This window comes from Suricata suricatta, chromosome 5 (assembly GCF_006229205.1).
Source record: "Suricata suricatta isolate VVHF042 chromosome 5, meerkat_22Aug2017_6uvM2_HiC, whole genome shotgun sequence".
NCBI lineage: Eukaryota > Metazoa > Chordata > Mammalia > Carnivora > Herpestidae > Suricata > Suricata suricatta.
In genome coordinates this window covers 104168895-104182921 of record NC_043704.1, presented here as the reverse complement: position 1 = coordinate 104182921, position 14027 = coordinate 104168895, and the positions used below count along the sequence as shown (strand labels likewise).

The window sequence follows — 14027 nt, the reverse complement described above, 5'->3', positions numbered from 1 at the left end:
TTAAAATCATGCTTAATTAAGACATCATTTTAACTTTTTCATTCTGGGCAAAGGAAGCAGATATTTGGAGAGGGCTTCCTTGCAAACATATTGCTGAGAGAAATGTTAATGAATGAATAAGAGCGATACCTGAGTCCCAGAGTTGAAAGGTGAGGGAGGCGTTTTCTCCCCACTGCAGACAACCAAAGGCTGGTCTCAGGCAAAATGTGCGGGAGACACAGATTCTCAGGTCGTGGCTGGTAATGCCAAAAAATGCTCCAAAAAAACAAAAACAAAAAACCCAAAGAGCTAAAGGATGCAGCTAAAGAGTGATTAGTAGGTGAATTAGCCAGGGCTCCCCAGACCTCTAATGGGTGCCTTCCCATTATCTGGGCCACTAGTTTTGCCAATTCAACTCTAAAATATAAGAGCAATATTACATTCCACTAGTTAGTCCCATGATTTAAATCAGTGTATTTTTTTTTTTTTTGCCAGACTTCCAAAGCTTTTTTTTTGCACATCTTCCACATAGAATTCAGTGAAGCTGATATGGCAGTTGCGACATTTTGTATCTCTTTCGTAGCCTTTGTATATGGTTTAGCTTCTGCTTTTGCCTTAAATACCTTAACCCCACTGTTCCCCCTCAATATTTTCCATTCTCGGAGATCAAGCTCACTTATTACTGCTTTTGGGCTCCCAAGCAGAATCAGACACTCTTCACTCTTGTCCCGCATTAGAAACTCACACTGTGAGGGACAGAAGGCACTGAAAAGGACGATGGGGCTCCCAGCGAGGCTTCCACATAAGATGGAGGTAAGCGGGATGTTCTGAACCACACGGCCCTCTGGAGGAATGGTAGGAAGTGAAGGCATGTGAAGGCTGAATCTGGACCTTAAGATTTTGAGAGAACTCTATCCTTTTTTCTCTCTGTGGGGCTAACCTTACTGCGAAGGCTGCGGCCATTCCCACTCCAATGAAAATGGCTGGTCAGTCCAACAGCCGTGTGTCCCTGATGATAAAGTCTATGCCCTCATTCTTATTTTTCTATCACTTGGTAATTATAATGTCAAATTACTTGACTAATAAAAGTTCATACAGAAATAGGACTCAGAAAAGTTATAAGACTAGTACAAAGAATTTCCATGTATCTGGAACCCAGATCCCCTAAATGTTAACATTTTACCACATTTCCTCTCTCTCTATATACATATATATGTGTATAAACAACATACACAATTTAAAATTTTCTAGCAGCTACATCGAAGCAGGTAAAATCAATTGTATTGTTTGACCCAATATACGTCTGTTGTCATTTCAACATGTAATCAGTATAAAAATTAACAAGATTTTTTTCATACTAAGTTTTGGAAATCCAGTGTGTATTTGACAGATACCTTAATTAGGTAGCCACATTTCAAATTCTCAACAACCACACACGGTGATGGCTACCTAACAGCACAGAGATAGTGATGGTCTTTCACGCTAGGAGATTGGATGAGAGAAAGAGAGCCCAGGAGTGAGTCTTGGAGCCCTCGTTTTAGAATTCAAGTTGAAGAGGAGGAGCTGACAAATGAGACAGCAAACGAAGTCCTGTAGGCTAGGAGGAAAACAAGACAAATGTAGTGTCGAAGGAGACTATGGACTGCATCAACTGAGTCCGAGCAGTCAGGTAAGATGAGGACAGAGAAGTGACCACTTAATTGGGAAGACAGGAGTTGTTAGTCATCTTGGCAAGGCAGTTTCATTAGACTGGGGGTCCCTCTTTTGGAACTGAAGAGAGAATGGGAGGTGTGAAGTGGATGCCTCGTGCACAGCTGTCTCAAAGGGAACAAGTTCCAAAGTAATCTGTCTCCTCTGATACTCTCCTCCACTCTCGTCTCTTCTTACATTGGATCTCTATTTGGGGCCTGTGCTGGATATCCAGAAGACATTCTCCAGTCCTTCCTTTCTTTCAGACTTCAAATACTATTATTCACAAAGTTATCCCCCCGTTTCACCTCCTAAATACTTACTGTCTTCTTTGCTCTATCGGTATTTCCCCATCGAAGGCCCTTGCGATCTCCTTCTAATCTTCCTAATACCTAGTATTATCCTCACTGTAATTAGATTATCTCTAGGATTGTCACCCTCAAAATTCTTTTTTGCAAAGCCTGGAAACTCGCATAAAAGAGGGGAGGTGGAGATTGAGTGATCTTGCCAGACTGAATTTTTAAAAACACCTATCTTAGATTCTTGCTATTCTGCTAGAAATCTTTCATGGCTCTTCATGGAACAGGTTCAGGGTTCCTACTCTTGAATTCCTTCTCGCTCAATCCCAAATTAACACCACACACACAGTTCTGTTTCATGTTTGCAACTTTATCCCTCCCACCCATCCCTCACCCTCTCCCAGTAACCCATTCCCTGAAACCGGCACCACTACTGGCTCATTTTTGCCAATTCTAGTTTAAACACCACCTTCAAGTAGCTTCAGCATTTCCCACCCGCCCTGTGTCCACTTTCCCCAAAACTAGTTACACTGTGCACCTGTTCTCCCTTCCCCAAATGCCCTTCCTAGACATTTCAATACAATTCAGTGCTTATTTCAGCCACGTGCTCATCACATTCATCCATTCATCTAGTTTTTTAAAGTACCAGTTTTTGTCAATACCTCTAACTAAACCGTAAGCACCCTGAGGTCCAAAGAGCTTGTCTCATTACATATTGTAGTCCCAGTACCTGGCATGTCACGACACATCATTAGGCGCTCAAGTATGTGAGCATTAAGACCCGCCAAAGTGGCTGCGGAGAGCAAAGCTGCGAGAAGGGCAGCGCCTCTTTTCGCGTCTCCAGCCCACGTCCGATCACGCAGGAGGAGCCCGGCTTCCAAGTGGAAGCAAGTCCCGCGCTTTCTTCCGGTGGAGCAGCGCAGTCTGCAAGGAGAGCAGGGCAGGAAACAAGACAGCGCTGCCTGTGGTGGAAGGCCTGAGCTGAGCCCCTTATACAGCCTCCCAGGGAAAAGGAACGGTGAAAACTCGCCCTCTTCTTCACCTACCCGGCCAGTTCTGCCCACCACGTGATCGGGACGGCTCACGTGAGCGTAGCTCTGCGTGACCTGCCGTGGCGTCACGTGGGCTTCTGCAGTCATGTGAGCAGAAGCTTCTCTGGGCTTTTGGAAGCGGAGCTTTAGCTAGGAGCTAGCAGGCCCTGGCTCAATGGGAGAGGACGATGAGGAAGCGCGGGCGCTGCTGGAAGGCAGCCCCGGTGAGGCTGGCAGAGGTGCTTCCGCCGTCCCCGCTGTCCCCGGGGCGCTGCCGGCCCTTTGCGACCCGAGTCGCCTGGCGCACCGGCTTTTGGTGCTGTTGCTGATGTGTTTCCTAGGCTTCGGTGAGCCATCTGACTGGGTAGGGTGGGGCTGATAAACAAGAAATTTCCGATGTTCACTCGGAGCCCAGAGATCCGCCCTAAGCTGACAGCTGCCACGCGGCCTCGGCGCAGCTTCTGGTTTCAGCCTCTGAGTTTTCTTCCGCGCGCCCTCCGCGCACCCTCTCCCCGCAACCGCATTCAAGCCTGTGGACTTTGCTAGCTCTCCGGCATCTGGCGGATGGGAGTTAGAGGACTGAGTTGGGCGACTTTTGTCCCCCTCTCTTGCTCTCCCAAGATATCCCAGAGGCTAGCAGCTCGCCCCCTGGGGCCACAGATGTGAAGGAATCCCTAGATCTTCAGAACTTTGTCGTTATACTTTTTGCAGAAGGGGTTCAGAAAGATTTAACTACCCATCTCTAATCACTCCCCCCACCCCCCGCCTTTAAATAAATAACACGTTAGCAGTCTGTTGTTTGTTTCTCATCGTCTTTGGGTAAAATATAGGAGTGTGTCTTGCTGATAGCTTCAGTGAATAGATGTGTTCTCTTACTCTTCCGCTTTGTGACCTAGTGATCCTTACTGGACTGGTCTTGGCGGCGTTTGGTTTCAGTTACGAAATCTGAGGACTCTGAAAGCAGTTTCTTAAGATAATTTGTAAAATATCTACTTGTATTACAGCACCTGATGTATTCAGTAGCATTCTAATGTCAGTTTGGTATGGAAGTAATGTGTTTTGCAGGGGGCTAGCTAAAACCAGTGTAATCGGCAGGTTTAGAACATTATTATGATGGACAGGTTTATGCTGCTGTTGGAATACTTAAACAGGCATGAAGGATGGTTTGGCCTTAGTTTCCTTGCAACTCTTTGTTCATCCCTCCCCCCACACTTTGTGGAAAGACGATGCCCATCAAAAGCATGACGTTGGTATCCTTCATAGCAATTAAAGCAAGAATCACAACTTGCTGGGTTTAGAAACCAAAAACAAGAACAATACAAAACACTTAGAATTGTCCCACGCAAGCAGACAGATTATTTTTGGTAACTTTTGGTTAACTGCCTGGTTTCAGAAGCCAGATTCATATCTTTATAATGAGAATTTGCTTTCTTTTGAACTGGTAGCTTCTAATCTATACTGCTAGAAAGTGAAGAGGTGGATGCTGTATTGTAGCCCATTAAAAATATGTTAGTTATATTGCTTTATTTTTTATTTTTTTAAGTTTACTTTGAAGGAGAGAACACGTGGGGTAGAGGCAGGGAGAGAGAGATGGGAGAGAGAATCCCAAGCAGGTGCCACACTACCAGTGCAGAGCCGGTGCAGGGCTCAAACTCAAGAACTGTGAGATCATGACCTGAGCTGAAATCAAGAGTGGGTTGCTTAACTGATTGAGCCACCCAGGTGCCCCTAGTTATATTACTTGAAGTCTGAGTGCATGAATATCAAACCTCTATAAATATCTTTCTTACCCACACAGACATTATCATCATGTTTTAATGTAATCTTTTAGAACTCTGTTTCTTCTTCAGTCTTGGTTCTTTATGCACTAAATTATTTGATCTCGGGTATTCTGTTGGTAGAGTTAGATTCTTCAAAGAAAGAATAGTTAAACTTCATTCCTGTGACCTCAGGTAATATTAGGAAACTGCTGAGGATGTTTCTTAAATATTGTGTGTGTGTGTTGGTAGCTTTAAATATGGAAAATATAGCTGCTTTATGAAGATGCTAAAAAATAATAGACATATGAAGCATGATAAAAGGAAAATGGAAGAACAATTTGTTGTTCATTAACTTCCTAATCTAAGGTCCCAATATTTGCTATATGTGTACATAAGTAATTTGTAAATGATTTGGCATGTTTTCTCTCCATTGTTTGGGTACAACTTAAAAAATATTAGTGGAAAGGAGGTGGTCCACAGTGTCAATCCTCAAGCCCCTCATATAAACATTGAAAATCACTATTTTGAGTGGTATTTGTAGCTTAAAACTTTTATATGGGCAGTATTATCACCTATGAAATATTTTTTTTTATTCCAGGTAGCTATTTTTGCTATGATAATCCTGCCGCCCTTCAGACTCAAGTTAAACAGGTAAATTGACTTTTCACCTTGTTTCACTTGTTGGCTTTTAGTAAGTATAGTTGTTGAGGCATGGTCAGGTCTCAGATTACCTAGTCTGAAGCATTGTCCATTGAGTCCATGTTAACATCTGTAGTCAAATCCATATGTAGCAAAGAGTGTTCTTGACTTGGAATGAGTGGCCACAAAGACTTCATTTCTAGCATTTGTGGTTTGATACTGTTTTACACTTTAAGTAAATAAGTTCTGTTTCCACAGAAATGTCAAAAAGTATTGTTTTTTGTTTTTTTGTTTTTTTTGCATTTCACTCTCCAATTGCATAATTATCTGAATGGCAAATGATTTGGTAGAAATAGCTTTTTGTTTTCTTACATATGACTTTGTTATTCTTTCATTAACAAATTTTTCTTTAATATTTATTTTTGAGAGAGAGAGAGTAGGGGAGAGGCAGAAAGAGAGGGAAACAGAATCTGAAGCAGGTGCCAGGGTCTGAACTGTTAGTACAGAGCCAGAGATGGGGCTCGAACTCATGAGCTGTGAGATCATGACCTGAGCTGAAGGTGGATACTCAACCGACTGAGCCACTCAGGCACCCCTGTCCTTTCATACTTTTTTTTTTTTTTTTTAAGATTTATTTATTTGAGAGAGACAGAGAGAGAGCAAGAGAGGGCAGAAAGAGAGAGGGAGAGAGAATCCCAAGTAGGATCCATGCTGTCAGCACAGAGGCTGATGTGGGACTGGAACTAACAAACTGTGAGATCATGACTCCAGCTGAAACCAAGAGTCAGACACTTAACCAACCAAGCCACCCAGGCATCCAGTTCTTTGATTTGTTAAATGTGGATATTGATTGCAGATGATTTTGCATGTCAGTATTTTTAGTCTGGTTTTATAAAGACACATTGGATATTTCTTTTTTCTTGTGTATTTAATTTTTCTTAAATTTATTTATTTATTTTGAGAGAGAAAGAGGGAGCAGGGGAGGGGCAGAGAGAGGGGGAGAGAGAGAGAATCCCAGGCTCCACGCTGTCAGCACAGAGCCTGATGTGGGGCTCGAACTCACAAACTGTGAGATCATGACCTGAGCTGAAACCAAGAATCAGGCATTTAACCGACTGAACCACCTGAGGGCCCCTATTTTCTTGTGAATTTAGATTTCTACCTTTGGATAGGAAGAAATAGATTTGCCCCTCATATTCTGGAATGAAAGGGAAAGAAGGTAGGAGTTAGTTGGGAGGGGTAGGGATCGGCTAAGATAATCTTTCTCCATGTGTTGGCGGAGGGCACCAATGCATATAGTATAATGGGAATAAGAATGGCGAGGGTACAGGCAGATGCAGGTGGAGGTGGTCCCAGCACTGGGGGATCTAACCTTGGACTCCACGAGGCCCCTGAAAAGGCATGTGGACCTAGGAAGTGTCCAGGGAGCCCAGTGTGACCACTTTTTTTCTGAGGCAGGGGCCATAGCAGACATGAGAGTCTTAAAGCAGTTAGTGACAAATGATTAAGAAACTCCTGCCCCAAAACTAATGTTCTGATTTGTGGCTAAACTTAACTGCTTGGAAAAATATAGTTTTATTTTCTTTCCATACAGGATATGCAGGTGAATACCACAAAATTCATGCTGCTGTATGCCTGGTATTCTTGGCCCAACGTAGTTTTGTGTTTTTTTGGTGGCTTTTTGATAGACCGAGTATTTGGAATACGGTAAGCTTGAAAAACATTCTCACCTGTGGGTAAAATATTATTAGGAAAACACAGAACTAGTGAAAACATTTCTAGGAAGAACTGAATAGAATTCTGTATTGACTGTGATTTTATGATTTTTTTTTAATCTTCCTGGAACTGACTTTTGAAACTTGGTTGGTATTTCAGTTCAGATTGGGACCGGTAATGCTCCTAATGGAATAGGGTAACTCAGTTATCTAAAAGTGCAAATTATGTCCTCACTTGGGATCAGGCCAAGGTGTGAATCCCATTGCTGTCACTTGCTCAACTTTTTTGTGAGCTCAACTTTTTTGTTAGCTTCCTGAGCTTTAGTGTGTTTATTGGTAAAGTACGGTGGTAATTCCTGCTTTGCATGGTGGTGGTGAGGATACCATACAGAGGTAGATATATGATATTTGGCCCATACGTAATATGTGCCTCTCCCAGCCCCAGTGAGGTTTTCACCTTCTGCCTTCGGGCTTTGAACTTTTTGTGGCCACTTCTGTGATAAGCTTTGCCACTTTTCATCTTTATGATTGTGTACGTATATTGTTAGTGGAGACTTTAAGGGGGATATAGCGTGGGAATATTTTCAGGAGGCAGAGGGGAAAATGGTCAAGGATCTTTCAACCATGTGTGATGGGAAAGAATTGAAGAGAATGAAAGTATTTAGGTTTGGGGGACTTAAAAATTTTGAAGGATTAAGTATGAAGTAGGAATTAAATTCATTTTGCTTGGTAAAGGGATGGTATTAGCTTGAAACTTCAGGGGGGCAGATTCCGCTTAGTATGTTGAAGACTTTGGTCAAGATTGATGAGGGGCAATGAATTGCGTTGGAACCCTGTCAAGTTTTCCACTGCTAGAGAACATTCAGTAGAATGTGGGATGGCCATTTCACAAGGATCTTGAGAGGGAATTGAGTGTCAGAAGTATGGTTTCCTCATAGGATCTGTAGGGACTGTTCTAATACTGGTGTTTTATTACTTTGGGGAAATGTTAATCAGATATTCAAAGTGTAGAATGTGTGAGTAGGCAGGTTTGTAATTGTGTTAACTTAGCTGATATTTGTCCTTTTAAAAGTAGTTATGCTAAGTGGAATAAATCAGACAGAGAAGGACAAATACCATGATTTCACTCATGTGGAATCTAAAAACAAATAACCAACAAACGAAAAAACAAACAAAAAAGCAGAATCTTAACCTATACAGAAAAAAAACTGATGGTTGCCAGAGGAGAGGGATATAGAGGGTTGGCCAAAATGGCTTAAAAGGAGTGGGAGATACAGGCTTCTAGTTATGGAATGAGTAAGTTACAGGAGTGAAAGGCACATCATAGGATACATAGGCAATGGTATGGTGACAGACGGCAGCTATATTTGTGGTGAACATAGCGTAATGTATAAACTTGTGAAATCACTATGTCGTGTACCTGGAAGTAATGTAACACTGGGTCAACTATACTCAAAAACAAAGAACAAAAAAAAAAACCCATAAAGAGGAAACAAAATAAAAATAGTTATCAGGAATTGTAACCACTTAAAATTACTTAGACTTGGAATAAATTCTAAACTATTAATAGTAATTTTATAAAGAATGTCTATTTTTAAGTGGAAACTCTGGGAACTTCTTAAGATTATTTAACAAGTTTTGTTTGTTTAAGAGATGATAATGGTTTAAACTAACATATGCCATTGCTAAAGCTTCTGGAATCTCCTTAGAAGTCAAGACCCATGTAGGTGAACATTTAGCCTGGGAAAGCTGCTGACTGTAGGGCAGACCAGCACTTTGTTTTTCTTTCCTTGGAGAGAATGTATGGGGGCAAAGAAAACTGAAGTGGATTATTACTGAAGGACTTGGTGACGTACTGTTAATTCATTCTCTTTCTTTCTGTCTGTAACAGATGGGGCACCATTATTTTTAGCTGCTTTGTTTGCATTGGACAGGTAAGAAAATCCAGAACATTCACTGATTATGTAACAGTGACTTCTTGTCTAATTTTGCCAGCAAAGATGTATTTATTGAATGCCTGGCTTAATTAAGCAGGGTCCAGAAATGCCCATGTAGCATAATGCGTGGTCCATTTTAAGCCTTGAGCTAGATAAACATTAATATTTAAATTTCACGTAATTACTGAGAAGGGGTGTTAGAACCATTATAGAAGTTGTTATTCATTGTAAGTTATTTATTTCTCTTGAATACTTGAAATTCACTTTTTCATTGATTCTACATTATATTCTACATTGTAGGTAGTTTTTGCTCTGGGTGGAATATTTAATGCTTTTTGGCTGATGGAATTTGGAAGGTTTGTGTTTGGGTAAGTTACATATAATTTCATTCATTCTAATATATTATTGTTTTGGTGTTCACCTATCAATTTATTAAAGATTTACAAAATTCTATTCTTGTCTCTTCTGGAGAATTACCTCAGATCCTCAAAATCTAGCTACATATATGCAAGACTGTTTATTGTCTTATTTTTCCTTTGAAGTAAGCAGCAATTTTGAATGGTTATAGCTAACTGTTTGGTGTTTGAATATTAAATAGTTCTCTATAAATGATATTTTTCCTGGGTGTTTTTTTTTTATCTTGTTTTATGGAAGACTGATTTAAACCTCATTTAGAAAAGTATAGACCATCAATTTTTATGTTGGTGATTTTACTGTTTCTTGATAACATGCATGTCCTTTTGAAACCTGTTAAAGAGGCTTGAATGAGAAAATAGCAATAGACTGATTATTCTTCATGAACTTCAGTGTCTCTTCAGTAAGTCCATTCTGAGTCCAACCTTGGTCTTCCTGCCTTGAGAGATGCAGATGTCACAACTTATTTAAGCTTTTTTAGAAGTACTGGAGACATGTAAACATATGTGGCATGCCCCACAAAGTGCTCTAAGTGAGAAATAAAATTATATAAAAATATGAAAGGGATTCAGAGATGGAAATGTGGTCAGAAACAGCCTCAGAGATGAAGTGTGTTTTGGCTGATCACTGTGGGATTTGGATAAGTAGAGGAGAGGGGGGGATCTGTTGGATAGGATGGAGTGAGGAGGGTTCAGTGTTAGGATATGGAGGAGAATCTCCTAACTGAAAGCCTAGAGGAGGAGAGGTCAATATGTAGAATTTACAGAAGGGAAAGTTAAAACTCAGGAAATAGAAAAATGTCGAATATAGAAGGGATTGGCCTGGAAAATGAATTTTTGTATTTCTACAAAGTATGAACCACTCTTCCCACATAGACATTTTATATAGCATAGGTAATAATGTAATCCAGACTCTATCCAGACTCTTTTATTATAGGTCATGGTTATTATTGCAGCACACCACATTCCCCAAAATTTAGCAGTGTCATACAGCAGTTATGATGTGCGTGTGGACGTTGTGGACCAGGAATTTGGACAGAGAACAGCATGGATGGCTTATCTATGCACTTGATGTCTGGAGCCTCAGCTTGGAACATTCATGCAAAGTTGGGGATTGGAAGCATGAAATCTTGTTGATTCATTCATCTGGTTCTGGTGTTGGGATGACTTGAAGACTAGCTCTATTGGATGGGGTGCCTAAATGCGGCCTCTCCATGTGGCTTGGCTTTCTCGTAGCGTGGGTGTACTGAGGGTAGTTGGACTTCTTACCGGGTGGTTCAGGGCCTCCAAGTGTGAGTGAAAAGGCAGATGTCACCTTTGAAAACACCGCACCATTTCTACCATATTACGTTGGTTGAAGCAGTCTCAAGCTCACCTAGATTCAGGGCTGGCAACGTAGATCCCATCTCCTAATAGGAGGGTTGTCAAAAATTTAAACTTGTATTGTTCACTGAGGTATTTCTATAAAAGCTGTGACTTTTCATCCTTTCCTCATTTTTAGGATTGGTGGGGAGTCCTTAGCAGTTGCCCAAAATACATATGCTGTGAGTTGGTTTAAAGGCAAAGAATTAAACTTGGTGTTTGGACTCCAACTTAGCATGGCTAGAATTGTAAGTATGACAAACTAATGAAGCCAAATGGGAAGCAAGAGATTTAATCTTGTAGTTATCTCTTAAAAGTTTTTTTTTAGGGGGCACCTTGGTGGCTCAGTCTGTTAAGCATCTGACTTCAGCCCAGGTCATGATCTCACAGTTTGTGAGTTCTAGCCCTGCGTTGGGCTCTGTGCTGACAGCTCAGAGCCTGGAGCCTGCTTCGGGGTCTGTATCTCCCTCTATCTCTGCCCATCCCCTACTCACGCTCTCTCTCTCTCAAAAATAACATTAAAATGTTTATTTTTGAGAGAGACAGACAGACAGAGCAAAGTCGGGGAGAGGCAGAAAGAAAGAGGGAGACAGAACCCGAAGCAAGCTCCAGGCTCTGAGTGGTCAGCACAGAGCCCAGTGCAGGGGTAGAACTCACAAACTGTGAGATCATGACCTGAGCCGAAGTCGGATGCTTAATCAATTGAGCCATCCAGGCCCCCCTGTAGTTATCCCTTAAAAATAACAGGATGAAGTATGTTTTTGTTTGATAAGTTAGGTATTGATTTTTTTATATTTCTCTAGACCACAGTACAGCATTTAAGTTCCTTTAATTAAGGCATTTCTAACTTTATTTCACTTCGGACCCAGTTTAAAAAGACAAATTGAGCTTTCATTAGTTCAAATAACCTGAGACTTGGCAGGGGTCTTTCAGGTTTTTTATCTAATTTTTTTGCCCATTTTTGGCAACCCTGCAATGAAAGACTTCACATATGGTCATCCAGACTCTCCTTGCGCATTCCCAGTGATTGGAAGCTCACTGTGTGGTAGGGCAGCTCATCTGCTTCAGTTAACTTTATAAGGTTCAATCTCATGTAGAGATGAAATCTGCCTCCACAGGTTTTTGTTGGTTGCTCCCACTTTTGCCCTCCAGTTAATGTTTATTTCCTCCACTGTTTGCCAGCGCTTTGCATGTAAAGACGGCTTGTAAGTTCTTGTTCAGACATGCTCATTTCCTGTGGTTGTCTAAGCCACGTGACATGGGTTTCCGCTCCCTGACCATGGTGCTCCGGCCTGCCGGGCTTACTGCACCTGGTCAGCACTTTTCCCAGCATTTGGAACCTGGAAATGTTCCTGGTGTTTCAGGTTTGGTTTGATGGGAAACATTATACTTTTATTAGTGCAAACTGTAAAGTGTTTGGCAATCCCAAACCCTCATAAACTCCTATGAATGGAGGTTTTTTAAAAAAAATCCTTGCCCTTGAAAATCAGGATTCAAAAGTCGAAGGTTCCAAAACGGCATGAAAATGTTTGTGATATATTCTTAGGAAAGAAGAAATCCAGTATGAAAGTTTTAATGTATTATTCCATTATATGAAATATATGACATATGTATAATCTATAGAACATTTTTGTGATTTTGTACGTGCAGTTCTTGCTAACTTTTCACTATTATAAATAGTGCTGTTGCGTGACATTCTGTGAAACTTGCCTGTGTCTCTGATTGTGTCCTGAGGCCAGGTTGCTGGGAATGAAATGGAGTCTAGAGGATTTGTTCGTGTTTGTTAGGACATATTCCTGTAGTACCCTCTCAGCAATGTTTACGTCCCCAACTATGGGATATGGAAAGATCCTTTTTGTAGCTTTGATAGTACAGACTATTATTACATTAAAAAAAGTCATTTTAGGGGTGTCTGCGTGGCTCAGTTGACTGAGCAGATGTCTGATATCGGGTCAGGTCATGACCTCACGATTTTTGAGCTCCAGCCCCTCACTGGCTTCAGCTCAGAGCCTGCTTCGGATCTTCTAGTCCCCTCTCCCTCTGTCCCTCCCCTGCTCCCACTCTCAAAAATAAATAAAACATTAAAAAAAATTTTTAAGTCATTTTATCAAATTGATTAGAGACACTTAAATATTACTTTAATTTGTAATTTTAGCTAGTGTGGTTTCCCATATTGTCTAAATTTTATCCACAAGGATATTCTGAGTACTTCATTGTGTATCTTGTGCAAGTCAAGATATGTCTGTGGCAGTTTGTGGGTCTTGTTGTTTACTAACTTCTTTTAGAAGGATGTAAGATGCAATCTTGGTGACACCAATGTGGTTCCTAGTGAGCCTCAGGTTCTTTTCTGTGTGGTCACAAACTAGCTCTAATCTAGTCAGCTACTCTCTCCCGCCCCCCCTCCCCGTCACCAGCTGCATTCTGAGGAGCCCCGGGTTTCTCGAAAGGAATCTCTGGGGTTTCTAGGATGCAAGGTGGGGGTTATTGGGGTAATGGGAGGACCTGAGGAGGTGAAATGAGCGAGATCTCAAGCAGCCACCACTTCTTCAGCCCGGGTGGCTCAGCTTTGAGCTGATTTCTGTGCTTAAGGTCCTCATGAGATGCATGAGACCAAAGGATTCCATTACAGAGCTGTTGGGGTAGATGGGGTTTTGGTGTTTTTGCACTTTCCTTTCTTTGTGCATATTCAGAATGGTCAGAGAGGTTCTGGCTTTACTTCTCCTTTTCTGTAGTCTGAGCTATGAGTTTGTCTGGTTTTGGACACTTGATCTGTTACCATTGTACCTTCAGGCAGTGGACTTCTTTGATTATTTATCTCTTGCTGGGGGTTGGGAGTCCAGCACCCTTTGATTTTCATTTGTAATATGTTACTTTTTTTTAAAATAATAGTTTATTGTCAAATTAGTTTCCATATAACACCCAGTGCTTCTCCCCACAAGTGCCCCCCACCATGACCATCCCCCCTCCCCCCTCCCCCTCCCCCTTCAGCCCATGGTTCGTCTCTAGTATTCAGTAGTCTCCCTTGATCTGTGTCCCTCACTCTTCCCTGCTCTCTTTCCCCCTTCCTCTCCCCATGGTCCCCTGCCAGGTCTCTCCTGTTAGACCTATGAATGCAAACATATGGTATCTATCCTTCTCTGCCTGACTTATTTCGCTTAGCATGACACCCTCAAGGTCCATCCACTTTCCTACAAATGGCCATA

At 41.6% G+C, this 14027-nt stretch overlaps 1 protein-coding gene across 2 annotated transcripts in view; it reads left to right on the top strand.

The window, feature by feature from the left end:
• Nucleotides 1-3101: 3101 nt before the first annotated feature.
• The window catches only part of MFSD1 (major facilitator superfamily domain containing 1), a 26081-nt gene continuing 15155 nt past the window's right edge, over nucleotides 3102-14027 (top strand). For both annotated transcript variants that reach the window (XM_029939977.1, XM_029939978.1), the window contains exons 1-6: nucleotides 3102-3345; nucleotides 5357-5409; nucleotides 6992-7104; nucleotides 9004-9046; nucleotides 9350-9417; nucleotides 10964-11072. In XM_029939977.1, the coding sequence (XP_029795837.1) occupies nucleotides 3174-3345; nucleotides 5357-5409; nucleotides 6992-7104; nucleotides 9004-9046; nucleotides 9350-9417; nucleotides 10964-11072 (558 nt within the window). In that variant the 5' untranslated portion in view covers nucleotides 3102-3173. The remainder of the gene's footprint in view (nucleotides 3346-5356; nucleotides 5410-6991; nucleotides 7105-9003; nucleotides 9047-9349; nucleotides 9418-10963; nucleotides 11073-14027) is intronic.